The sequence below is a fragment of the Rissa tridactyla genome, chromosome 3 (assembly GCF_028500815.1).
Source record: "Rissa tridactyla isolate bRisTri1 chromosome 3, bRisTri1.patW.cur.20221130, whole genome shotgun sequence".
Lineage (NCBI taxonomy): Eukaryota > Metazoa > Chordata > Aves > Charadriiformes > Laridae > Rissa > Rissa tridactyla.
The window spans coordinates 64,509,792-64,536,074 of NC_071468.1; the positions used below are offsets into that span (position 1 = coordinate 64,509,792).

The 26,283-nt window shown below is 43.6% G+C and overlaps 1 protein-coding gene across 7 annotated transcripts; it reads left to right on the forward strand.

Moving 5' to 3' along the window:
• Positions 1 to 1,737: 1,737 nt before the first annotated feature.
• Positions 1,738 to 19,346, forward strand: ALDH8A1 (aldehyde dehydrogenase 8 family member A1). 7 transcript variants are annotated; one of them, XR_008465636.1, is made up of 9 exons: positions 1,738 to 2,014; positions 6,395 to 6,542; positions 6,931 to 7,086; positions 8,712 to 8,861; positions 9,521 to 9,777; positions 10,571 to 10,732; positions 12,167 to 12,982; positions 14,361 to 15,240; positions 15,748 to 19,346. XR_008465636.1 is itself a non-coding variant. In XM_054196424.1 (7 exons), the coding sequence occupies exons 1-7, from the start codon at positions 1,877 to 1,879 to the stop codon at positions 12,617 to 12,619; spliced, it is 1,464 nt and encodes a 487-aa protein (XP_054052399.1). In that variant the 5' UTR covers positions 1,738 to 1,876; the 3' UTR covers positions 12,620 to 14,351. The 7 variants fall into 7 exon arrangements, 1 of the variants encoding a protein (XP_054052399.1); XR_008465637.1 differs by having other exon boundaries at positions 14,361 to 14,520; XR_008465634.1 differs by having other exon boundaries at positions 14,361 to 19,346.
• Positions 19,347 to 26,283: the final 6,937 nt, after the last annotated feature.

The following is a 26,283-nucleotide window of genomic DNA, read 5'->3' on the forward strand; positions in this document are numbered from 1 at the left end:
TCATGTATGGTCCATACCTGCTCTTCCCATGTGCTTTTTTTGGTAGGTAAATTTTTTTTTTGCACTTATATGCTTTATCCCCAGTTCAGCAGATACTTGCACCTGACCGCATAGATAAATTGTACTGTTGACTGCATGCACGTCTGCAGAAGTATCAGCAGTGCTTTATGTGGAAATGACTTTTATAAAATCTTACGAATCTGAAAACTGTTATTGCCAAAACTGAAGCTTATGAATGATCACTATTTATTATGTCTTCTTATAGTCCAGAAATTGCACTTAAGTATGTAGCAGTTTCAACATGCCAGCCATGAAGGTTTCAGTGCCCTTGCTGGATTCCAGAGATTTGTCCTGCCAAGCTCCTGTGTTGAACCTGTCCCACTTGAACTTGCCTTCAAACCTTGGCAACGTTTAGATGGCTTTTAAGTCAGGGGACAGCCGAAGTGCTGCAGTTAGGAGAATGTGTCTTCAGTTTTAAGATTTCGGTAAATTCCTTGCTGTTTGTGGACAAGGAAGCGTGGTGCAGGATGAACCTCTGTTAACCCTTTTCACACATGGCTGCACTAAATTTTGAGACTCTGTATTCTGTGGCGACAGAAAAGCTACTGCATGCTTTCCCACTTTGTAGCTTGGGAGAGCCAGAGGTATTACCTAATCCAATTTCGACATGACTGCGCTACCTTTCAGCACTGATTTGAACTCTGCCCAGAGGCGCCACTTGGTTGATGCATAAAAGATCTGTTGTTGTGCAACAAAAACATATCACCTTTATTAGATCAAAATGTATTTACGGGTTGATCCACAAGAAATTTGATGGCTTGGCAGGGGTCTAGGGTGCAAAAACTTTCTAAACTGCTTATTGAGATATTCACAGTCTCCTGGTGATGACATCCTGCTCTCCAATACAGATGTAGTCTTTTGAATGTCTCTGGAGTGCAAGGAGGTGGTATGCAATGTTAGAGAAATTTGATAAACTAAGCATTCTCTCTTGGAGAAAAATGTCTTTTAGACAGCTGTTACTGGACAGTTCAGGTTCTTGGGAAGTTAAAGAAAAACCTAATTATATGTAAGAGGCTTCGCTATAGCAAGGTGGCTTCCACCGGCATGTCTATGGAAGGGAAAGCATGAAAGCCGGTGTCTTGCTTCTTTTTTGAAAACTGGATTTCTGACAACATACCACAGAGAGTAGTAGGTAGGATCGTGCTTCTCAGCTGTTTTGAATTGAAGGGCCACTCGGCTGCTTGTATTGTTTGATGTTTGGGGATGTTGGTGGGAAAAAAAGATAGTTTCTTATGTTTAAAATATTTTGCTTTGGCAGAACCATTGTTTTTGGGGTTACAAGGAAAAGTACTGACAATGACAAAGCAGTAAACACGAGCTGCAGACACGCTAGTCCGAGTGTCTGTTCTCTATGTCTGCTGATGGTAAGGAGCAGGTCCCTGGCTAGGTATTTGGGTCTTGAATTATTTTGTGTAGTTGTTTCAAAATGTCTTTCTTTGGACTTGAGCTTGAAAAACTGGTATAAGGAGAAATTCCCCTGCCAAACCATTCTTTTTTTCCCCCTCCTTCAGTATTTTATTTCCTATGGGCAGAGAGGAGCTGTTTTCTAACACCTTTGCTGAGCCTGCCTCCTCGCTCCAACTGCTAAAAAAGACCGGAGTGTCACAGAAATAGTAATTGCCTCCCCACCCCCCGCCTTTCCTCTCTTCTGCTGTTGTTGCCAGGGTTCGTTCCCACTCGTGAGCGAGCGGTGCAGGGAAGACGGAGAGAGAGGGGGAGGAGTTCAGACTCGCTGTGCAAATACATACAGAACTACTAATCTAAATTGGTACCTTGCAGGAAAAAAAAAAATCACAGATGAAGCAAGTGGCTAACGATGGCTCACTCAGAGGCTCTCTTAGTGCTGGAAAACTTCATAGCTGGCAAATTTGTTCCTTGTTCCGCCTACATAGACTCCTATAATCCATCCACCGGAGATGTGTATTGCAGGGTGCCAGACAGTGGCAAAGAAGAGGTGAGTACTATCCAAATGTACAAAGAAGGTGAAAATGTTAAATGCACATAACATCAATATCTTGAGTGGGAGAGGCTGAAGGTGAGAGAACAGAAAAACCCTGAAGGCTTTAATGCTTAAATGAGTAAGTCTTGATTGCATTGTAGTGCTATGTAATCTATAGCTGCAGCAGCAAATAGTGTTAAGTTTTTTACATTTTACTGTTAGAAAGTTACAGACTGGATCCTAGGCTGGGCTAAATCAAGAAAGCTTCAGGAACTTCAGTGGAGCTCCTTCAGCTCGCATGGGAGATGTCTTGTATGTAAGTTAACAATAAAGCTCAGACTGGCAGTAAGTATAAACAATCTGGAAGAGAGAAGAGAGTTTATTGATCTCTTCTGTAAATAAACTTAGAGGCACTGTATGCGACTGAATGTGTCTTGATGATTTGCAGTTGTCATTTAAAAGGATTTTTGGCTGCTGGCTCTTCCCTGAAGCATGGTAAAAAGCTTCCAGATCTCTCTGGTTTTGATATTAGCAGTTGGATATGAAGTGGAGGTGATGAAGTGGCGGCGATGAGTGTACATTTCCTTATAACGTAGCCTGTCCTCTGCATCAATGTAATGTTTCCTAGTGCTGTGCTCTCTAGTGGGATGGATGTCTCCTGGTACCTTATATGTGTTCAGGCGTGGATGGGCAGTGTGACATTCATCTGGGCAGCTGCAGTTTCATTGATGCTACTTTATAAGGGACCTAAAAGTGTCTCTCTGATTGATAGTGTTTCAGATTTACTGAGGAGAGAAATGACTGGAAAATCTTGGGTAACGTGAAGGGCTTGGAAAATGTTGACAAGTAGTATGGAGTATTTTCATTTTCAAAACGTTTTTTAAAACTGCCTGCTACTGTGTGTAGCTGTTCCCTTCACTTGCATTTTAGTCCTGTTGACATCTTTTATCTTTGCTTGTCTCAGCAGAAACCTTTGCACTGTAATTTCAACTGGGTAAATATTTGCTAGATGCCGATGACCAAGGGTTAAAGTGTAACAGGTTGGGTTTGCTAGAATACATCTGTGTAAGTTCATTCCAACCCTAATGATGCCTGAAAAGACTTCTCTTTGATGTGCAGGTGCAAATCTTCCTGTTTATTCATTTGCAAAATAATTAAAACCAGAGAGATGTGAGAATGCCAAAGCAGCCTAACAAAAATAGGCTGCTGGCCATTCTGGAGCTATAGTTCAAATATATGTTAAGAGCAATGGCTTTTCTCTTTCAGATTGCTGAGTTAGTGGTTGCGTGTAGCAGTGGGAGCCCAGTTAAAACACCTGTAAAGTCAGCAAGTGCTTTACTCCTGCCTTTAAACAACTATACAAGAAGTTCAGGCTCTGCAGAGCTGGCATCCACTGGTGACTGGTGGAATATGCTGCAGGAGAAAGTGCAATCACATACTACTTAGAGGGTATCTGCAGATTTCAAAATAAGCATCTAGACCCAGGTTTAACAAAGAACTCGGGAGGCTGGTTTCTAGCAAGGCTCAGTGTCCTGTTGGATTTTTTTTCTTGGTTAATTTTATTGGAGAGTTAGAAGGCAGAACAGAGAGGGACACCGAATCTGTTACTGATCCTGGAATTTAACACTCGGTCAGATGAAGGGGCCATTTCAGACAGTTTCTGCCAAAAACATTGAATGTTTTTTTAGGGGTTAATTTGTCCCCTAGCTAGATGTCTTAAATTCCAAATAGCAGCACCAAAGCAGGCTGAACAGGTATCCTGTATCTCCAAAAGAGGCTGATGAGGGCTAATTAGTCCTGGCAAATGTCTCCTTGGTATCATCCTTGGTACCATCCTTGGTCCCATCCTTGGTCCTGCGTATCACCCACCAGGAAAGCAAATGTGGAATCGTAGAGTAGTCTGGGTTGGAAGGGACCTTTAAAGGTCATCTATTCCAATCCCCCTGCAGTGAGGAGGGACATCTTCAATTAGATCAGGTTGCTCAGAGCCCCGTGCAACCTGACCTGGAATGTTTCCAGGCATGGGGCATCTGCCACCTCTCTGGGCAGCCTGTTCCAGCATCTCAGCACCCTCATTGTAAAAAATGTCTTACTTGTATCTAGTCTAAATTTATCCTGTTTTAGTTTAAAGCCATTACCCCTTGTCCTATCATCACAAGCCCTGATAAAAAGTTTGTTGCCATCTTTCCTGTAGGCTCCTTTTAGGTACTGAAATGCTGCAACCCCTTGTCTTTTAGTAACTGAAATGCTGCAACCCCTTGTCTTTTAGTAACTGAAATGCTGCAACACCATCTCCTGAGGACAGTTTGGGGTATTTTAGTTTCGTGTGTTCGTTCTCTGTCTTGTGCAGAAGAGGAAAGCAGAAGGAAGTGTTTCAGACACACGAGTTCATAGTTGAATTCTTATGCGTGTTTTCTTTATGGCTTGACTTCTTTGCTGCTTTTTGCTAGTCAGACTAAGTTAGCTGTTTAACTTTTGTATGCTCTCTTACTTCTTCTGGACAAATCTCTCTCCTTTTTTTCCTCCTGCTTTTTTTAGATCAATCTACTGCCACTTCATTCCTTCCTTTGCTGATTGTCTTTTCTGCTGCCTGTGAAAATGTGACATCTTCCTTATTCTAAACCCACTGGAGGGTTAAAAATACAGATGGCCTTAACTGCACACCAGCCCTCTCTTGATGCACTACAGGCCACAGAGGAGAAGGCAGAGGAGAAGCAGCACCACAATGGCACCTAATGACGGGAGGGTGGAAGAACAAGTTAATTAGTAAGGGCAGTATGGTTTCACAGAGGGTGAACCTTTTCAGGGTAGCGTGCCACCCGCACCTGAGTCGCTCAAGAAGCTGCAGTTCCCCTTTCCCAGGCCTGCTTTGGCCCTGCTCCAGCTGCTGGGTGGCTGCCAGCCTGCCATCGTCGGCACCTGAGCAGTAGATTGTTGAACTACAGTCAAAAGATTCTGAGCTTGGCCAGTGATCCGTGTGACCTTGTGCGAGTTGGTTTATTCCCACCCTGGCCTCTGTACCAGTACCGTTCTGGCCCTCAAACCCTGGCCCTTATTTTTAGGGAGACTATAAATTTTGAGATGGTTTTAATAACACCCATCACCATCTGAAGGAACAAATTTGGAACTCGGTTTTGTGGAGTTGATGGAAAGGAGTCTTCAGTGACCGCAATGTGGCAACAGTAGGAGAGGTCAGAATTGTCTGGTTAATCTTACATCAGCATACTCCTAGTTCTTGACTTGGGCAGATTTCCAAAAGCTGAAGAAATTTATGAGCAAAAACGATGGGAAACCAACTAAGACAGCTTTGGCTAAAAGCCCACCTGGATGCATATGCTAGATGTTGGAAGCCATTAAGAAGTGATACATAGAAAGCAAAAGCTGGGAAATAGGTCAGTAAATTAAAATATGGAAGGATGTTGGTAAACGTCTTTAGACTGTTGAACAACATCGAGAAGGGATGTTGTTATGCAGATAACTTTAATTTAAGAGCCTGGAGGAAATGGCTGATGGAAGAGAGCACTTTTTGGTGAATTTTAATCCTTTGAAGCCTAGTCTGCTTCAGAAAAGTGCTGGTATTCTGCTACTATTCAGAAGTGTCAGGCTGAAGGACTATGCAGTAGTTATGTACATCTCAAGTAAAATACTGCCAAGACTGGTATGCATCTGTATGAAACGCATATAACGATCTTTCAGATCTGTGGACTTGGTTAGGTATCTGTTGAGAGAACTGACTAAACCCCAAGAGTTTTAGAAATGAGCTATTTTTTTTTTTTGACATGAGGCTGTTGAAGAGTTCCTAGCTGTGATCAGGTAAGATTAGAAATTTTCTCATAGTGTCTATTCTGTAATATATTCTTGGTCCTTGCTTGAACCAGCTGGGGGAAAGGGAGGAGGGAATCAAAGGCTGGCAGGGTATACAGTCTCTTCCTTCCCCAACCCCTTACTTTCATCATTGACCACCGTGGCTGAAGTCCTGTGTTACAAGGACTGTGGATGTTTACTGAGGCTGGATTTGCTCTGGGAGATTCTTGCACTTTCCCCCATGAGAAACAAGATTCTGCAGGTGTTCAGCCAGTGGCTCTTGCTGGTCCCAGTTGACCAGTCTGTCATTTCCTCCAGGCCTGGAGAGTTGCCCACAAGTTGCTGAAATGTAGAGAAAAGCAAGAGTTACTGTGAAATAGAGTATCAGGAAAAGAAACTGTCTTGAGTTATGAGATAGTGTCTTGAGAAGGTGCAAATGGAGAAGCTATCAATAGCCACAACTCTGAAGAGATGTGGTAATCCCAACAATGTGATCTGGATTATTAGCCTCTCAAATATGAGTTCATCTGCTGATTGTTTGATATTCTTTCTAAGGCCTACATTAATAGTCACCGTCTCTTGCATTTTTAGGTGGAAGCTGCTGTCAAAGCTGCCAAAGCTGCCTTCCCAATTTGGTCCTCAAAAAGTCCATTGGAAAGATCTCAGATCCTGAACAAATTGGCAGACCTGATTGAACATGACCTGGAAGCATTTGCACAAGCAGAGTCAAAGGATCAGGGTAAAAATTGGAACTGTTGATCTCAAATGTACAGTGTCTTGCTGAATGGAGGATATGGAGCAAATTTTTAGTATGGTATGAGCTGTTGGTGCAAATTGGAGTTGATGTGAATGAACTTTGCAGAAGTTGCTGATTTTGGATTCCTGGGGCATCATTGCTTTTCAGAATTGCTGAGTATGACTTTAGTTGTTAGGTATTTGGAATGCAATTGATATTTGGAGATATTTGGAGAGCTGTTGTTATTGACTATGGTCGCACTGTGCTGCGGATTACTTGGGAGCGGGGCAAAAGACATTTCCCAAAAAACATGCAAATCAGCTTTCAGAGCAGAGTTTGAAGCACCGTTTCTGCCCATGATAGAACAGCAGTGTGCTTGGTTTTGTTTCAGGAAAAACTATTACGTTTGCTAGAACAGTGGACATCCCTCGGGCCGTGTACAACTTCCGATTCTTTGCCTCTTCCATCCTTCATCACACGACAGAGTGCACCGAGATGACATCCGTGGGCTGCGTGCATTACACCTCGAGGGCGCCTGTGGGAGTTGGTATGGGGGGCCTGAAACACTGAAAAGCTTGGTAGAGTGTCTGCCTCAGGAGTGGCTCGGCAAAGAAAGAGGAATTTTCAAACGCATTTAGTGTCTCTGGACTATGTGCTAAACACGAGCAGTCTGCTAAAGCATGAGCAACTTTATGTAAAATCAGTTATGCTGCTTCACAGTAAAAAGAGTGCCTTACATGCCTTAAAAGAAGGCTTATATGCCTGGTGAGACACTGGCCCAGGTTGCCCAGAGAAGTTGTGTATGCCCCATCCCTTGAGGTGTTCCAGGCCAGGCTGGATGGGGCTTTGAGCAGCCTGGTCTAGTGGGGGGTGTCCCTGCCCATGGCAGGGGAGTTGGAACGGGATGATCTTTAAGGTCCCTTCCAACCCGAACCATTCTGTGATTCTATGAAAAAGCATTTGTTTTAACTGGGTAGCTCTCACCCTCAATATTTCTTGTGCGTTGTACGAGCGTGTCTCTATGGGTAAGCGTGTGTTGCTGCTGTGGGATGAGTGGGGCGTCCAGAAGCTCTGAGCTGCTGCTCCTGCGGGGACACCTGGATCCCTTCTGGGGGGGCAGTAGTGGTTGGCAACCTGACATTTCAGCCTAGTACTGGGGTGCACACGGGTGCCTACACCGCTTTTATTTGGGGAATTGCTGAACTCGGCCGCTAGATGCTGCTAATGCTTCAGAAATAAAGCGGCTGTGCTGCGCTGACAAGTAGTTGAGTCGTAATTATTCCAATATTAGATATTTTATCTAAATATATATGAATGTTCCACATGCACACTTGAATTATTTGAAAAATAAAATTTTCTAACCTAGAGGGCCCATTTAAAAGTTGGGGTTTTTTTGAGCAGTGGAGAACATGAGCACTTCTGGTAAAACTACTCTCACAAGGAAAAGTCCCTCAGTGCGTCTGCTCCATCAAACAGCAAGAAATCCTGTGGCTTTTGTGAGCAGCCAACCTAACAATTACAGATGTTTTTTCACAGTTTCCTATAAATATGTAAGGTGAAAGTATTCTCAAAGGCAATTACTGAAAAAAATTCTGGCAATTCAGCATTTTGTGGAAACTGCAGTTTGTACACTGATAAACTTTGTCACTCATAATCTAGGCTAAAATATTTCAGGAAAATATGCCCTGTATGTTATGCATGTTCTTTTTATGTTAAAATTGCAGGGGGAGGGGTTGGAAGCTCTAAAGAGCAACAGAAAGCAAGTCTGATCTGAGCTAGCAAGTTACCTTAACTTGCTGTTTGCCAGCACGGAGTACTACCCCAGACCAGTTGATGTAAATAATTGTTATGGCTAACCTTGCATAAATGTTCAATTAATGCAGAAAACACTGAAAAGCTTGCTGTGAATGTAAGAGTCTGCCCCGAAGGAGCAGCAAAACTTATTCAGAGAATTTGGCCGCTCACCTTTAGAATCATTAGCACAAATCTCTTAAAATTATCTGGCTGTGAGAAATGTTCCTATCTGCAAATTTATTGTATGATTGTCTGGAAATAAAAGCCATAGCCAAATTCTCTTCATAAATCAGAATTGGTATAACTGCACGAGGTTAGAGAAATGAGTTTTGTATCCCAGCAGACTGAAATCCTGCCTTTTGTGTTTTTGCGTTGTAGCTGGTTTAATCAGCCCTTGGAATTTGCCGCTATATTTGTTGACCTGGAAAATAGCTCCTGCCATTGCATGTGGAAATACTGTGGTGGCCAAGCCAAGTGAGATGACATCCGTCACAGCTTGGATGATGTGCAAACTCTTGGAGAAAGCAGGTAAGTCCTGTAGCGTGCTAGGGAGGGGGAATGGGGTGGAACTGCTTGTCTGTGCACCCTTTTTGTTGCAGGAATCAGAAAGTGCTCAAAGAATTTGGGAAAGACGGTTGACTGCAGCTGAATGTTGCATTGGAGAATGAAAAGCTCTCCCTGTCCTCATACTATCTCATCTCTTCTCCCCAGCTATTCCCAGTTTTTTTCCACTATCTTCTCATGAAAAGTCTTTCTGGGTCCCCTTCCCCCCTCCTGCACTCCACTTACGGATGTCCTACATCCATGGTGCCATCAGAGGAACCGTGAGGGTGTAAGAGAGTGAGAATCAGCTCTTAGTGGCTGTGTCATGGCTGTATTTGGTGCACTATAAAAAAAAAAACCAACTGGGAGGAAAACTGCTTCTTCCCTGAATGACTGAAAACTGGGTCTCTGGTGATGGATGTCTGGCAAGCTTGATCAAGCAGTGGAATTGGTTTTATCTTTTAATCCATGATCCCCCAGAGGTATTAAACATCATACGTTTCAGCCACTACACAAGTTAAGGGTCAATCTTTGTCACCCTAGAACTATTGGTAATTTTCTAACTTCAGGGACAAACCACGGTGAGGTGAAACCCACAGAGCAAGGGAGAGGGTAAGATGACTGTGTGCCGTTCTTCCCGTCAGGGGTACCCCACGGGGTGGTGAATGTGGTGTTTGGAACGGGTGCCAAGGCGGGAGAAGCCCTTGTCTGCCACCCCGACGTGCCTCTGATCTCCTTCACGGGAAGCACACTGACGGCCCAGCGCATCACGGAGAAAAGTGCCCCGCACTGCAAACGGCTTTCGCTGGAACTGGGAGGAAAAAACCCCGCGATCGTCTTTGATGATGCCGACTTGAGCCAATGCATCCCCACCACCCTGAGGTCCAGCTTTGCCAATCAGGTGCCTCCTGCCTCTGTAGTGTATAACCCCTGTTTGCAGCAGGTGCACATACCTTGGGATCCAAATCCTACATTGCCAGGGTCTGTTTCAAGATTCTGTGTTGTGAGCAAACCCTAAGTAGGAAAATATGAAAACGGTTTCATTATTCCGCAAGGAGGGAAACAAAATCATAAAGGGCTCTTCTTTGTGCTTTCCATCAGAAGATAACAAGGTGTCATTATCCCTCTCAAAATACATATATCACTTATCCCTGCAGGAAGCAGCTGCTTTAAATCCCACCCTGCAAGAAAGTGGGAAGCTTGCTGATTTGCTAGAATTAAATTAGGAGGCTTCCCCCAAAATTCTACCAATGTTCCTGTCCCCTCATCGTGACTCTCAGGAGAGACCACCAAAGCCAAGAAACTGTATCAGGGCAAATGTGAAGAAAAATCACTTGGTATGAGAAAGGGATTTTCAGGAAATGAAGACAGAGATAATTCAGAATTGGAAATCACATTTCCTATGAAAAATGGTGGAGGAGCCAACATATAATCAATGAAAAATCGAATTTACTTGCATTAGTAAGTGACTGCACAATCCTGTTATTGTGGTTTTGTCTTTTCCTTCTCTGTTCCTTTTTTATCTGAGAAAAATCCTACTTTGCAGTGTTGCTGAATGTAGCTTGCTCTCCTGAGGACGTCGCGACACAAATCTTTTTCTGGCATGTGACTGCTGGTACTTGTCAATAGTACAATGTAATATGAACTGATACTGTGGGTTTTTTTTCTTCCCCCCCCCCCCCCCCCCCCGGTAGGGTGAGATCTGTCTCTGCACCTCCAGGATCTTTGTCCAAAGGGGCATATACAGTGAGTTTTTGAAGAGATTTGTGGCAGAAGCTAAGAAGTGGAAGGTTGGGAACCCCTCAGATCCTACAGTCGACGTGGGAGCACTAATAAGTAAAGAGCATCTAGAAAAGGTAATGTTACATGGAGTTTACATGATCTCATCTCATCTTTTTAGAGGGCTATGAAAGGTGATTTCAGGGGTGTATGGAAAGGACCGTGTCCTCTCCAAGATTAGGTCTGAGTGGTGATGATTCAAAGCTATTATAAGGTATCTTTTTGATAAGGTTTCTGTGGCCTGGGATCACATGGTTACTGTGGAAAAATCAACTCCACAGGGAAAATAATTTAAATTGGCAGACAATATTTCTTCCTGATGGAAGTGAAATGTGTCAAAATGGTTAATTATGAATCCTGAATTTATACATACCAATCTTAGAGCTCAGCAACATTTTCATGGATTTTAATATTGCATTTGCTAAGCCCACTTATTTGCCTACGAAAGTAGTTAACAAGGTAAAAGTCTTATTTTTATGTCACTCTGGCAAATTCTGAGGAATACAAACACACAGTTACCTAGGACTGCTTGCAGTAATTTGGAATTGCGTATGTGTAGAGGACAGCTGAGATGATGCACAGTTAAACATAGGCTGCTTTAGAAGCTTATATGAAATGAATTTTTATGCTGTCAGAGTTCAGGAGAGCAGATACTCACAACCCAGAACTATCTAACACAATCAGTGTAAGCAAGAAAACCGCAGAGTGAGAGAGAAAACCAGACCTTTGTCATGCTTCCTGACACCGTGGCAGGTTCTCCAGACCTGTTCTGAAATAGAGTGATAGAAACACCCACTTCCCGAGGTCCTCGGTCTGCGGCACCACAGAGCACTTCCGAGTCTAATCTACCAAGGTGGTTAAAAGAAGAGAAAGAAGCCCGGTGGTATCTCTGTGGTGTTTCTAGAGGGAGAGAAACCAGGCAATGATTTCAGAACAGCGGAAGCAGATCAATAGCATGGCCTGTGTGTTCAAGGTAGCATATGATAGCAGCAGGGTGGAAACAGCTTTAATTATTTATTGATGGGATTTTCTATAGCATTCATGGCTTCATCATCCTAGTGGCATGTAAACATTTAACAAGCCTACCTGAGAGGTAGGAAAATATTACTGATCCCTTGAAGTAAATGCATGAACTGTGGCATGGAATACAAGGCAAACTGCCCGAGCTCCTGGAAGAAGGGAGGGAGGCTCTGGGACCACTTGTGTTTTCACCAGAGACCCGATTCTTTTGAGGATACTTAGCAAGAAGGGCCAGTGGTGTTTACCTGCTAGGCTAGTAAGTGTTTGGAGAGAGAGAACAATTGTCTTACAGCAAGCAATACCCAGCCTTACTCTTAGACAAACATAACAACAAAAGCTAGAGAACGGCCCTCTCTTGTTTGGAGGGAAGTAAAGGCAGCGTGATCCAGTTGGAGGTATGCAGGGGCTCCTGTTGGTGTGCCCAGACTGGAGAGGTGAACGCTCAGGATTTGGTGTCCTTTAGCAGTGATGTTTTCCTGCTGCTTCCCCAGGTAAGGAGCTATGTGAAGAAAGCCCAAGCTGAAGGAGCCAGAGTCCTCTGCGGAGAGGGAGTGGATTCATTGGCTCTCCCAACCAGCAACCAGAAAGGCTATTTCATGTTGCCCACAGTTATTGCCGAAGTCAAGGATGAATCTTGTTGCATGCAAGAAGAGATCTTTGGTCCTGTGACATGTGTGGTAGCATTTGATACAGAAGACGAAGTGATTGGAAGAGCCAACGGTGTGAAATACGGTTTGGCAGCCACTGTGTGGTCCAGCAATGTGGGACGTGTTCATCGGGTGGCGCGAAGACTACAGTCTGGATTGGTGTGGACCAACTGCTGGCTCATTAGAGATCTGAACTTGCCATTTGGTGGGATGAAAGCCTCAGGCATAGGAAGGGAGGGAGCAAAGGATTCCTATGAGTTTTTCACTGAGGTCAAAACCATCACAATAAAGCACTGACGTATGTCAACGGAAGTATTTTAGGGTAAAATAGAGGACAGTAATTTGCATTACCATAAGTGGCTTTCTGGAACACTGACTGTGATTGTGGCCACCTTTTTCTTGAGCTTTGGCCAAGTAATATCAATGACAGCTGAAAATAGTCATCCCAAATGCAAATGTTGAATGCATCCTTTCACGTTAAATGCGATCAGTACGGACTCCACAATCAACCCATCCCAAGACAGGTGACTTGTTTATTATATGGCTCCTAAAGCTTTTTGAGTGTTCCTGTCTCAAAAATCTCTCCCTTTAAGGAAGTTTTGAGAAAGGATGATATGTGACAGTACCTGTGGTTGGTGAATTACCTTGAGGGACAAAGTGGTAAGCACGTTGTGAGGCTGATATTGTAATGGGAATCAGCCCATTTCCACTATAAATGGTATGGTCCACGTACCAATCCATATTGCACTTCACTGATGTCCGACAACGCCTAATGCTACAGCACACTAAATGCCTATGGCGGTACCTTTAATCTATTAAGTGGTATTAAACTGTGGGTTCCTGAAATTCTCATGATGTGCAGAGACAATAAACGTTTTAATTATAACCTGCTTTATGGCGTGCAGCTGAATCATCCTAAGACTTGTTCTCTAACTATTTTGAAATTACAGCCTTTTGTCACTCTAAGCCTCAGTGATGGTGTTTTTTACATCCCTGAGCAAAGATTTGGCTACATCATGGACAGTGTCATTCTTCATTAATAAAGACTTGAAGTGACTCCCAAGACAACTAACTGTTGGAAATGTTTATCACCAAAATTTAAAACCTGTGGCAACTTTCCCTCATTCATTTACAGAGCTTTTATTTTAATCAGGTGTCTCACAAACTTGTTCACATTACACGAAGAGAGACATAAAGTTGGATGCACATTTTCTCCCCCCCGAGATGGCTACATCGCTATTGAATTTTTACAGCAGCCCTCCATGATTTGTTTTTCAAATTTTGAGCTGAATTTCACAGTAAACATAGCTGCATGGACTTTCATAAAAGCCTGTATTCTGAGAAGAGCTGAGTCATTGGGATATTTTTTTGGGGCTGTTGGGGAAAAAAGGCACTCTAAAATAAATAAATAAAAAAGATGAAAAATTATTAGTGACGAGACATGAAAGGATGGAGTAGCAAATTGCTCTGCTGCTCCTCTGCACACCAAAAAGAAAATACAGAGAGAGATTTGGGCTTAATAGAAAATGCAATTTTATTTTTTGTACAATTTATGACATTTTTAGAGGTGTGGAGCTGTGATATGCAGGGCTGTATTACCTTCTAAAACGGATGTAGCCAGTCTAGAGAAGGCTTGATTGAACACTAACCCATGCCTTTATTTCGATATTTCTAACTAAGATAGGGGTTTTTGCACAATATACCTTTCAAGACCATATTTTCCAGAGAGGTTGTATTTTTTCTTTCCGGAGTTTGGCCAAGCTAATGCTGGATTTGCACCTTTCTTAGTAAAAACAAAGACAGCAACAGGGTGTTTCAAATTATGGCTGCAGAAAGGCAGTCGTTTCTGTCTCTTTAAGTGCTTTTTGGTGAGAGGAGTCACTGGAATAAATAGTCACCTTGTTGTCCTCCCTTTGCACAAGTCATGCCAGGGACTGCTCTGACGGTCCTAGAGTAGGGGATGGATCCCACCACCCTTTTCAGGAACGTTTGCTGCGTGTGTCCTGAGTTGGCTGAAAAGCTGATTTTTCTCTTTCAGCAGGCTTTTTGAAAATAACTTGTACCCCAGAGCTGAGGCCCGAGTGTGTGATGGACCTTGACATCTCTGGATCCAACCCGGTTGCAGGGCAGGCCTACCAGGCAGGCTGGGACCTTGGTCATCTGATGGATTTGGAACAAGTATCCCCAACTGGAGATGAGTTAAGGAAATACATAAAAATGACAGGCTCGGGGAATCGATGTGTTCTGAAGAAGCACAAATATTTTGTTTTAATATAAAACTCTGCCTAGGTCTACTCATGACCATGTGGTGGCAGCAGAACACCTGCGTTGGTCTTTGTCATCCCTCAGTCACTCATTTTGCTGTGAGGGGAATGAAGAGCTATATCAGTGCATCTTTCATTCTGCCAATTATTTGTGGGTTGGTTGGGTTTTTTTTGGGTTGGCTTTTTTTTTTTTTTTTTAAACAAATCCTGTTTGGAGGAGCAAAAGAACCCAAAAGCTGTGAAACGCTTCATTAGTTTGTGGGGCACGCATTTTCAGCAACAGCAGATGGGATATTACACAATTAGTAGGCTTGGACAGATTCCTTCCCCCACCTGGATCCGGTCTAGGTTCAGTTTTAATGAGATGAATTTTCTTTCAGGTGTTGATTTTGGCCTGGTGTTAGATGTGATGGGAGATTTCTGTATATATTTCATATGTAGGAGACAAAGGCCTGTGTGTCATCTATTTTACAGAGAGGTGGAGAAGTAGGTGGGGAGGGGACAGAGCTCTGCAGGACCCCCAGATGAGAGGCATGGAGATGGTGGCTTCGTGTCCAGCATGGCTCTGAGTGTTTCTCAGGAGTGAACTCCGGGGGTGCCCCATTTGGTCATCCCTGTGTCCAGCACCTCAGAGATAAGGGAGGTCTGCTAATGGTGAGGCTTACTTTTGGTCAGGAGGGAAAGCCCATATGAAGACAAAAAGTGCTGTACCTCTTTGTATTTTCCATCTTCGATGGACTCCTTCCTTCTCCTGTTAAGGTGCAGTTTAAGTACTTCCTTATTGTCCCACTTCTTGCCCTTTTAGATGACCAGAGTTTCACACATGTATATGTACACGTGTGTGTGTGTGTGTTACCTGGTGGGGAGATTTCTTTTCCTGCCTGTCGTACTGGGTAACTCTTGCATTTCACATGCCCACCTCCAGCCTCTCTAGCCCAGACGAGAGCTGCTGGTGCTCGTGGCTGTGAAGAAGGTGACATGAGAGAAGTAACCTGCTTGTACCAGGGGGCTCTCTGTGGGGACACTGAATTCTTCTACGTACCATACCATATGAACTCTCCCATATTTCCTTTAGTCAGACTGACTTCTAGTCTAGTGAGGTGTGTGGATAACTGTCTCCCATCTCACAGATGAAGTAGTCAAAGAACTTTTTTCCTACAGATGATGGAGGTGCCTGGTGCAGCTGCTTTGTTTCTGGATTTTCTGCTCCTGGTCCCAGTGTGCAGCGAAGAGGATATCCTGGAGGATGAGGCAGACTGATCCAAGGCTTCAGGCTGACAGCTCTTGCGGAGCTTTCTGGGCTTGGAATTTTCCAACTTGACAGCAAAGCTTTTTTTTGTAGACTGCCCTGGCTTGTGGATGAAATCATGTGGCCATTGTGAGGATTTGTTTAATTACTGTTACGTAAAACCCCAAGAGTTGCTCCATCTGTTAGTTCTTACAGATGGAGCGAGTACAGTTCTGTTTAACACCAGAAGATTATCTCTCTGGTGTGATATGATTACTTCACATGGGAAGGTAGTAATATATTTGCCATACTTTCCAGCTCTCAATTAGGATAGGGTTATTTTTGTTCTATTTCAGAAATTTTCTTAGCATGTTTGTATCTGTATCTAGCTATTGTATAATGCTTGCTTTGCTTAGAGAGACTCTGGGTGTACTTCGGAGAAGAGACACATCAGCTCTAATGTTTATATTCAAATCAAGCTACGTCCCTGTTCCCACTGAGTTTGTAACTTAGGCAAAACAAGAAGTATTTGTAAAACTCCCAAGGATGAAAACAGACTTGACATCCTGGGTCAAAGAAAGTTTCATGCCTGACTTAACTTAAATGTGCAGAATTTGAATGTAAGTTAAGCTAGTTTTAAAACCTTGGCTTTGAATTTTTAAACTTCAGAAAGCTATACCTTAAGATTCAGCTTCACAGGTAGAGTCAGATCTCCTATCCCTAAGACTTTCCTCTTACAACAACAACAAACCAAGAAGAAAAAAATAAGGGCAATGGGATCCTGAGGGAACTGTGAGGACTTCCCTGTCAGGCTTGTCCTCAGGGCTGAGCTATAATTTTTTGCTCAGTCTGGAAGGATGTTTGCTCCACGCCTGTCTCAGCTCTAGAAGGGATTCCATCTGAAGCGTCCAAGTACTTGACCTCAAGGTTCTTATTAAGCCTATGGATTTTCTGTGTGGTGAGAGAGTGAAAAATTAAAATTGAATGAAATTTTCCTAGGCTGGAAGAAGATCTGGGTCCCACTCTCCACCCTAGTTAGTAAAGTATGATGTAGAAAGCGAAATATAATGAATAGGAGAGACCCAGAACAGTTGCAGGAAATCCTGGTGAATGGGCCATTTTCTTCATTGAATTCTGTTCCCCTCCTTTCCAAGTATTTGTTTTTGCACCTGGAGGGTGATGCTTGTACTTAGGGGGCCTCAGTGCACTAGTTTTGTTGTTCTAGAATATGTAAAACACTTGTACTCTAGGTGCAGAGTGGTGTATATCAAGAAAAAGAGGGAAGTCCTGCAGCATTACAACTGGGTAAACTGGATGCATTTTAATGCTGCTCAAAGATAGTTACGCATCCAGAAACTGTATGTTTATGGCGCTGCCTCCTGAAAAAGAGCAGTTGAAAAGGATTTGGAGATCATGAGGGAAAGCACAGTCAGTATGAGAACACAAGCTCAGCCCAACCAGCCTAACAGAGTAGAACTCGGCATGATCTCTGCTACACCATTGCGATTAACGGGGGAGCCAACATGATCCCGGAGAGGATAAGCAGAAGTGTGCTCAAAATGCAAATAATCTTTGTATGTAGTATTACTGTCATGTTGTACATCTATTTCTGATTTCTTTCAAAGGATGTGGAGGGAGGAAAATGATTCCCAATTTTGAAAAAAGCCCTTCTAGTGTGGGACTTAGACCTTGGACCATGTGTTGTGACGTCCTTTGGCTTCAGAAACGCTTTACTAAGACAACTGGTGTGTGCGCGTGCACGTGTGTGAGTTCAGATGCAGGGAAGCAATTACAGGGGTCAGTGATGAGTCCAGAAGGGCAAATGCATGCCACCGGGCTGGTATTTGGAAAAGCAAGTTTTGTCTTCTAAAACACAGGAGGTGGTGGAGCACAGCTGACAGGTGTCCTCTCTGTTGTCCATGGCACAACCTGGCTTATGGTGTTTCCCTCTGGGATAGGGTACCTTTAATCATTTCCTAGAAAATGCAAATGCTCCTACAGCAGGGAGCACAAGTGTCCTGAACAGGCTACAGCCTGTGGTTTAAAGCATGCAGTTTATGGATAGGGGGAGATGCGGAGTCGTGACCCGTCAGGTGAATCAGGCCAAGTTTCTCACATGGCTGTGATCACCCAGTCTTTGTCCTGGGCTTTGGGAAGATCTGCTGGACCTCGCAGCTCGGCTCAGGTGAGGGCAGGGATGCCTGGTCCAAGGAGACCATTGGGGCATGAGTAGGCGAGAGACAGATGCTAAACCACGGTTGAGACTGAGGCATAAGTACTTCTGCAACTTCATCGCGTGCAAGATGAAATAAGAACATTCCTCTGTGTATGAGAGGCGTTGTGGAGTGCTCAGATATGATAACGATGGGGCCTATATAAATCCCCAAAAGAGCAAAAGGCTTCTTTCAGAGTAATGCTAATGAGAGCTATCTCCTGGTTTCAGAGAAGTGGAAGTAATTATAGACCATTTATTGTGGGGAAGTAAGGGCACACATTCATTCACAGGGTGCTAAACTTGTCCAATTAACTCTGAGCTCCTGAAGTAATAATGAAAAGATTATGCTACCATTTTAGTAATTGAATTTTCTTCTACTTTGGGAACAGTGCATATTAAAGAGAGTGTTGCAGAGAGATTTCATGTTTTTCTTCAAGTTTGGCTGACCCAACACAAAAGTCAGGCAAAAGTCATATTTTCTGCAGCTGTAAAATAACATTTTCAAGGGCTGATTTAAAAAAAAAAAAAGAAAAGAAAAAAGGAAACAAAAGGAACATTTCCTAATCTTGCCTTAATTTTTTTAACATGGATTTGTTTACATTTACTTGGCTTGAGTGAATTAACTGTGTTTACCTGATGAAAATGCAAGCTTTTGTCCTCAGGAGGAACGCCAAAATACTTCTTGGTAGAAATAGCAGAATGTCAGTCTGGGATTCTGTTTGAGATTCTTGTGCTAAAATATCCATGTTTTCACATGCGTACTTGTTAGTTGCAAATAGATAATTTCAGCCCTCCTCAACGGCTGTATTTCAGTCGCCCTTTTCCCAGGAGACACTGGAGCCAGTTTTCCATGTAGAGTATCCATATGATAAGATAGTCTTAGAAGTTTGATTAGGAAATTGCCTCCTTCCTGTGCTGTTTTGCTCCCAGAACTACACTAAGCTTTTTGAGGAATGGAAATTATACTTTCGTAGCCCATAATTATATTCTTACAGTTAAAAATTGTTTTTTCAGAGCTGTCAGTTTTGTCTCTTCAAACGCACAGTGTGGAGGGTTTTTTTGATCATCAAATGCGTCTCTGGACTTTGTGGCTTTGAGTCACAGGGGACAGGGGTGAAAACTGGCATCGTGCAACAGCCACGTGTAGGAGAGTTCGCTGGCGATTCGAAGAGAAATTTGCTGTTACAGCACTGTGAGATTCCTCTAAATCAGTTGACCCCTGCAAGGAGCTTCAGGCTGCTTCCTCTGTTGGTGATATGTTTGGAAACCTTTGCTTAGTGTTTAAAAAATAAACCTGTGTATGTGCGTAACTATTCAGATATGTAGCTTCCATGATGTGGTGCTCCAGTAAGAAGGGCAAGCTGAGCTATTGATCCGTGTGCTTCCAAAGAAATTCTCACTCTGGTCTCAGACCTTACATTCCTGTTCAGTTTCTTTCCACGAGCAGCCTAAGAGAAAAACAGTTTTTCAGATTCCTGAGCTCTTTATAGCACAACCTGCTATTTATTTGAAGGGCTTAACACCATAGAATCGTCTAAATAATATAATTCCCTTATTTTAAGAACAAGGGTCCAGGGGAGGTCACGTTCCTCTCAGCTTATACAAACCAATGTCTAATTTTAGTCATCAGCTGGTGGTTTGGTCCTGGTTTTGCTGTCCTCCTGCCTAGGACTCGCTTTGCTTTTGCTCCCAGGGTCTGGTCAATACCACTTTTCCCCAGTGGGGTTAGAACATTGTTTACCAAAGCACATCAGGCTTCTTCGCTGGAGATATGTGGCTTTTCAACACCGGGGGAGGAAAGTCATTCCTCCGGTCATTCTTCCTGAGGTTTGGCTGTGTTATTGCAGTTTATGGAGTTTGGACACGAAGACGATAGTGTTCTGTCCAAGGACAAAATTCAGCGAGAGCTGCTGAGAGGCCTGATTTCTAAATATGCTTAATCTTTCTTTCCTTCCTAATTAGTATTTGGAAATGAGATTTCATGCACTCGGATTCGCTTGTTGTTGTTTTGCTCCTAGATACCGTTTCTCGCTAATGTTAGGGATATGAATTATTTAAAGGACATACTGCGCTTCAGAAACAGTATTTTCAGCTGGGCTATGTTACTTGGACAGGCACAAAAAAAGATCACTTTTTTGAGGAAGCTGTCAGAAATCTGGATTTTAAACATCGAAACTGTGAGCCCTGAATGTTGAAGAAAATGTCATAGTGTTCTAGCAATATTTACTCTAATGTCCCATTTGAGTTGCCTGTCGAAAATAGGTAGTGAAATCACATCTCTGACTGAGATGCAACTTGGAAATAGAAGTATCTAAACAATCCCTGAGGCCCCAAGTAAAACTTTGATGAATAATGCTATGATTGGACAATTTTTCTGGCATATATTTTTTTTGTGCAACATCAATCTGCTTTTTATGGTTTTTATACCAGAAAAGACGGATTCTGCTTATCTGTTCTTAGCACTTCATTCAGAGGTCTTCCCATCTTCAAAGCAGTATATGAACTTTAGCTAATTAAGCCTCTTCGCACATCTTACATCTGGAAGTGTGAAGCATTTTTCATTTTGCTGCTGAGGCAATTTACGGACAGAATGTACTCTAATACCCGCAACATATTTTCTTCAAAGGGAGTTGAAGGTGTTTTTTTCCTCGTGCAGTCGTACCCCGAGGGGTTTGAATAACCTTGCCAGAGAAGAAAGTTGCTTTGGAGGGGGGAAGCAGAGGCTTCCTTGCTGAAATGTTCTTGTGTATTCCTTTCTTTGGTTGTAATGTGGTTTATGTGGTCTCCAAGCTCCCTGGAAAATTGTCACTGCTGTTAACTCCAGGAAAAACGTGTTGGCTGGTGTGTAGTCTGGCTGCTGCGTATCTGGTAGGGAAGAGATGGAGGAGAGCTGAGGTAGGAAAAGTAAGAATAAAAGCTTAGAAAAGTAAAAATGAAAGATGGGAGGTCAGACTGCTTTAATTCAGGCAGTATGTCTGGGTAGTTCTTATTTCATTGTAGGTGACTCTTGGAAATCCATTTATATATCTCTAAATCATAAAGAAACCTCAGAGTAACAGCAGATGGTATTTATACCACAAGAGCATCCAAAATCATAAAGAACCCGGAATATAAGTGAGAACTAGATTCAGGTGAAGCCAAGAGAAGAAAAAAATAAAAAAAAAGAAAGAAAAAATAATAAAAAAATTTACAGCTGGTGTTGGCTTTTGCCTTTGAGAGCACTCAAATCATCTACACAAAGAAAAAGCAACTCCTGACTCTCATACATGCACAGGACAGGAAAATCACAAGTTTACAGCAATATTCTGAGCAATACTATATTTTCATTTGGATTTCACTGCCATAAAGTAGTGTAGGAGCTTAACTTATTTTGGTTTAAGGGAACAGCCATTTTAAGGGAACAGCTGGACTTGAACTTCATGGAGCTGCCATTGGGATGCTGTCAGATTTTGATAGCTCTTGAAAGAGCTCTGTTCCTTGAAGCTAAGTCCGATCATTTTTGTGATTAATTCACAGCATTATTTCTTTTTCCATGTGCAGACTACTTAGCTATTCTCTGAGTTAAATTTAAGAAAGGTGATCATTCAAAGCAGTGATCCTGCCTGGAGAAAGCCCTGCACGGTCAGAGCAGCAGGAGCATTAGGCATGCCAAATCAGGGTTGTGCTGTCTTAACTAAACTGGAAGCTGCCCAGGGTTTCACAAACCTCATTTGAAATCTGTTTTCTTTTTCTGTGTGGCCCTGAACAATTTGCCATGCTTTTAATAGCTACGGATCGAATTTTCTGCAGATCTCCACGCAAAACACTTGACATCTGAAACAGCAGGAATGGGAGAAGTTCTTATTTCTCTGTAGGGGAGACTGGTCCATACTTTGTTAATGGAAAAGTGTGAATGAGGAAAGTGCTTTCTAGTCCTAGGGATAATGCTGGATGCAGCATTTCGTTCTGATATAAATGGATGTCCCTCTACTGTCAGGGGCATTTCTGCTCTGGATGTGGGTGAGCATGGCTGTGGAGCTCAGAGAAGCCCTGCAAAGCTGGGAGGACTTAACTTTTTCTCATTACTTTGCTTCAGGTCATCGCAATAGGAAGTCTGGCCAAGCACAGTTTAAATCCGCAGCTCCCGCTCTCAACTTTCCACTTAGAGCTACAGTTCTCCCCTGGAGTGGGCTGGGGGCAGAGGTAAAGCGACAGTCATTAGGCTGTGTGACCAAAGTATTGTTTAAAGATGACCGAATATCTCGGATCAGCAGCTGTCTCATTTTCCCCTTTTCCCTCCACAATCCCCCCAGAAGGTTAATACGGTTCACGTTCTTAGGCAGCGGTCAGGCAGAGCGCCACTGCACCCTTTCCTCAGGATGTGTCCTCTGCAGTCTAATCTTTACAAAGACCGCGTCCTGAACTGGGAGGTGAGGGTCACATTGCCACACATGGAAACTAGAAACCTCTCCCTACGCTTCTTGTAAGTAAGTGATGAGCCCAGTGAAAAGGTGAGGGGAATCTCCCTACTCTGTCCACGGACCTTTTGGCACCACATTGTGCGGTGTGAAACACGCTCCGCCTCGGGTGATAACAGGAGCGCTGCTATTTCTGCTTTTTGGTGCTGCTGGCTCCCTGCCGCAGGCTCACGGTGACAAGCGGGCTGTGAGCTGCTCGTATGGAGCGGTCAGAGTGGCGGCTGCACTTTGCCCCTTGGTGGCAAGGCAGAGGATGCCGTGCGGGAATGAGGAGTGGCTCCGGTTGGTAACAAGTATTCGTGGCACAACCCCAACTATTCTGAAGAAGAAATATGGGCAGGGTCACACACTCTTTCCTCCACAAACACCCTCATTACCTTGAAATTACCGTTTCCAAAGGGGCATTACTCTTGCTCTGTGTAATTTAAAACGATGGCTCTGCACTATTTTTAGAGTGGTGCTTTATTTCTACTGTAAAATGTTTGCATTTTAGTTATTTAGACTTGTTTCCTCCACCACCCTTAATTCTGAGGAAACTGTAGGGAGGTTATGAAGAAACGCTGCTAGATTTAATAGTCCAAAAGACCTAAATTTGCTCCTCCACGAGTGGAGGCAGATCAGGCAATAACTTCTGCAGTAGGACCTCATCTCTGCCCTGCTAGGACTGAAAAGAAGAAACTCATTCTCAGTGCGCACAGAAACTGCCAGCAAAGGTGCCGGCTGCCATGTTATTGCCAAAGGTTGGATCCGACTCGTTGACTTTGTGACGCTCATCAAAAAGGCATCGGGCAGCAACAGCTTTCGAGCTACGGCACTAACTTGATCCAGGACTGAGCCAATAGCCCGGCTAACAAAAGGTCCTGCAGTTTATGGCTGGCTCTGAGGTATCTGGGAAGGTGCAATGAAAACGTTGCTGCTGCCAGAAGCAGCAGCTGTGTGTACACGCTCACATACACACAAACCCCTCCTGCACTAGTGTCTTCGTAGTCTCCCTTCTGACCATGAATCTCTTTTAACCTCTGAAGTGGCAACGTATCTTTTGCTTCATACAGTGGTTAACTGCTGAGGTGTGTATATAGACACGTGTATTCTTCCTTAAATCTCATTATCTGGCTTTTCTCCACAGTAGCCTGGACCTCATTTCATGCTGCTTTTGCTCCTATTAGAAGTCAGAGAGAGCAACTGAGCATGTAAATAAACTCCCCAGTTTTTTTCCACCCCACTGAGGAGCTCCCAGAGAGCACAGGCCTGCCATACGAGCACTCTTTTCTTGTAAACAAGCTGGAAAGCAGTAAATATCACAGTTCCCTCCCAATAAACCCGTCGTATTTTTGTCCTATTCTGTCCCTGTACATCTCCAGTCACATTTGGGGTGATAGGGGTTTGATCCGCAGCTGCTACATTTGGGCAGAGCTTCACTGGTTTACGCTGGTTACCAGTTTGACCCTGTTCCTTAGGGTATGTCAGAAGGGATTCTACCAGGGCAAAAATACACTGCAGTCTGTTTTAATGCCCTTGCACAGTTACTTGTGTCTGCAAGCACTTGCGAAGCTGAGCAGACTTATACAGCCAGGTTCACCAAAGACTTTAGATGGACAAGGCAAGACTTTAGGGCTATTTAGGCAGTGACTTTTCATGTTGCAGTTTCCCAAGCCCCTGCTTAGTCACCACAAAAACCTGCCGTCCTCCCTGCATTTGGCATCAAAATGTTCCAGGTTTCTCAATCCTTTCACATGTGTGCGTTGAGAGTTATTATTTGTTTAGCTTAAATAAGTTAGTTTTAATTAGAATAAATTACTTAGGGTTATAACATGGTATGATTTCTGCTGTTGGCCTAGCTTTACTTAGCATGAGTAGCTAGATTTGCTGAAGCCTTTAGGCTGCAATAGAGTTAATTTTCTTAGTAGTTTTCCAGGCAGCTGGTACAGTGCTGTGTTTAGTTTTTTAATATTAGAAAAATGTTGATAACACACTGATGTTTTGGTAGTGTTTTCCCTAAGTCTGGGACTTTTCAGTTCCCCACATTCTGCCAGCAAGCACAGGTGCACCAGAAGCGTAAACCAGAAGATAAGGAGGCTCCAACCCTCAGCAGAGACTGCAAATCAGCAAGATAAGAGCAGTCAACGCCCTGCCTGCCTGGACACAGAGAAAGAATCAAATAACGTGTTAGAAGATCCCAGACCAAACATCACCACTGGACTAAAAGATGTGTGAAGAGCCCATGAGGGGCTGGCGTGTAGATCGCAAGAGTGTAATTGCTCAGGGATTTCTTTGTTTGAGGTCCTTCCCTTTTCGGAGGCACCCATCCCGGGCTGACCTTGCTGCTACATTTTTCGTTTAAATTACTTATTTTTATAAAATCTGACACCTGAGACACTGCTGCGGGAAACCTAGGGTCGAGCCAGAAGAAGGAGGGTCTGAGAATAAGTCTGTGTGAGGAGTCAAAAGGGGCACCTGTCGGCCCACTGGAGTCGCCCTCTGCGATGGGACCCTGGTCTGAGCAGTGAAAGACTCGGGTGGTGTGTGGGTGGGTGGGTGTGTGACTCCCTGAATGGTGTATGAATGCTCAGGCAGTACCTTCTCCTTTAACATGTGTCTAGAAGCATCACTACTTCTGCCTCTGCCGACCTCAGTAGCGGCCGGGTGGGAATGGAGCATGAAAGTCCCTGATAAAGCTTTATTTTTCATACATTCCGTAAAGGTAAATTGTGACAGAGCGGGAGAGCTGGGTACACAAACCTCTAATTTTCTTGCTTCCAGGACAGCCTGTTCAATTTACCTAATGGAACATAAAAGCAATTTTTAATAGAAATGCCTGCGGTTGTTGGAGTAGGAACCCAGACTGGCTCTTCCCCAGAGCCGAGTGGTCACATGCACTTTCTCTGGCCTATATATCCATGCCCAGCACCACGGGTTCTTCTTTGCATCTAAAAATTTGGAGCTACTATGCCTAGATTGCATGGGACTGTGGGTTTTTGCGTGGCTTCTTGAATGTTTTCGAAAGGTTAAAGCTGAGGGGAGAAAATGGTGTCGTTATCGAGGGAAAGGAAGATCACACTTTTCCTATCACTCCGTATCTGATTGCCTGCTCTCTCCTTCCTCCGCCCTGCCCAGACTATGAATAGGGAGTTTGGAGGTGTTTCCTGCAGGCCAACAGCAGTATCGTTGCTGGAAAGTCTCAGTTACAAGTGAAGAACACGGGCTGGATCAGAAGTGATGAGTTACTGGTGACTGATCTCAGCTGATGAGGGGGGAAAAATGACTCCTCGGTGAACCGGGCTAGTTCCCAAAAAAAGAATCCATCACTTTGGAAAAGAGATTAATGGAGTACATCCAGCAGCTCTGCTGGCCGGTGGACAGCAGTTTGCACTGCAGCCTCCGGATGAGGCGTTTCGTTGTGTCATTGTGTGATTATTTATATCTTCCGTTGACTAGCACATTTGTTTCCCCAAAGCAGAGTGGGTGTATGATTTGCTATTTTTTATTCTTTATTAAGTTCTAAATATAAACCAGCCCTGAAGGGTGTGTAGAGCTGTAGTGCTGATTGATTTGGATGGGATGGGAGGAGGCTGAGGAACTCCCCTTGCCCGCAGAGGTCTCCTCTCCTTCTCGGTGCTCACAAACTTCTGAGCCAAGCAATGAATTTTCCTTTCTGCCTGGTTGCTGTTTATTTGAGGAACAGTTTGCCTTAGCCTGCATAATTAAGACGATTTGATAGCTCCTCTGTCAGGCACCACAAAGAATTTTACCAATAATTTGCAGTGGGGGGTGTGTGTGATTTTTGCTAGAGCAAGCAT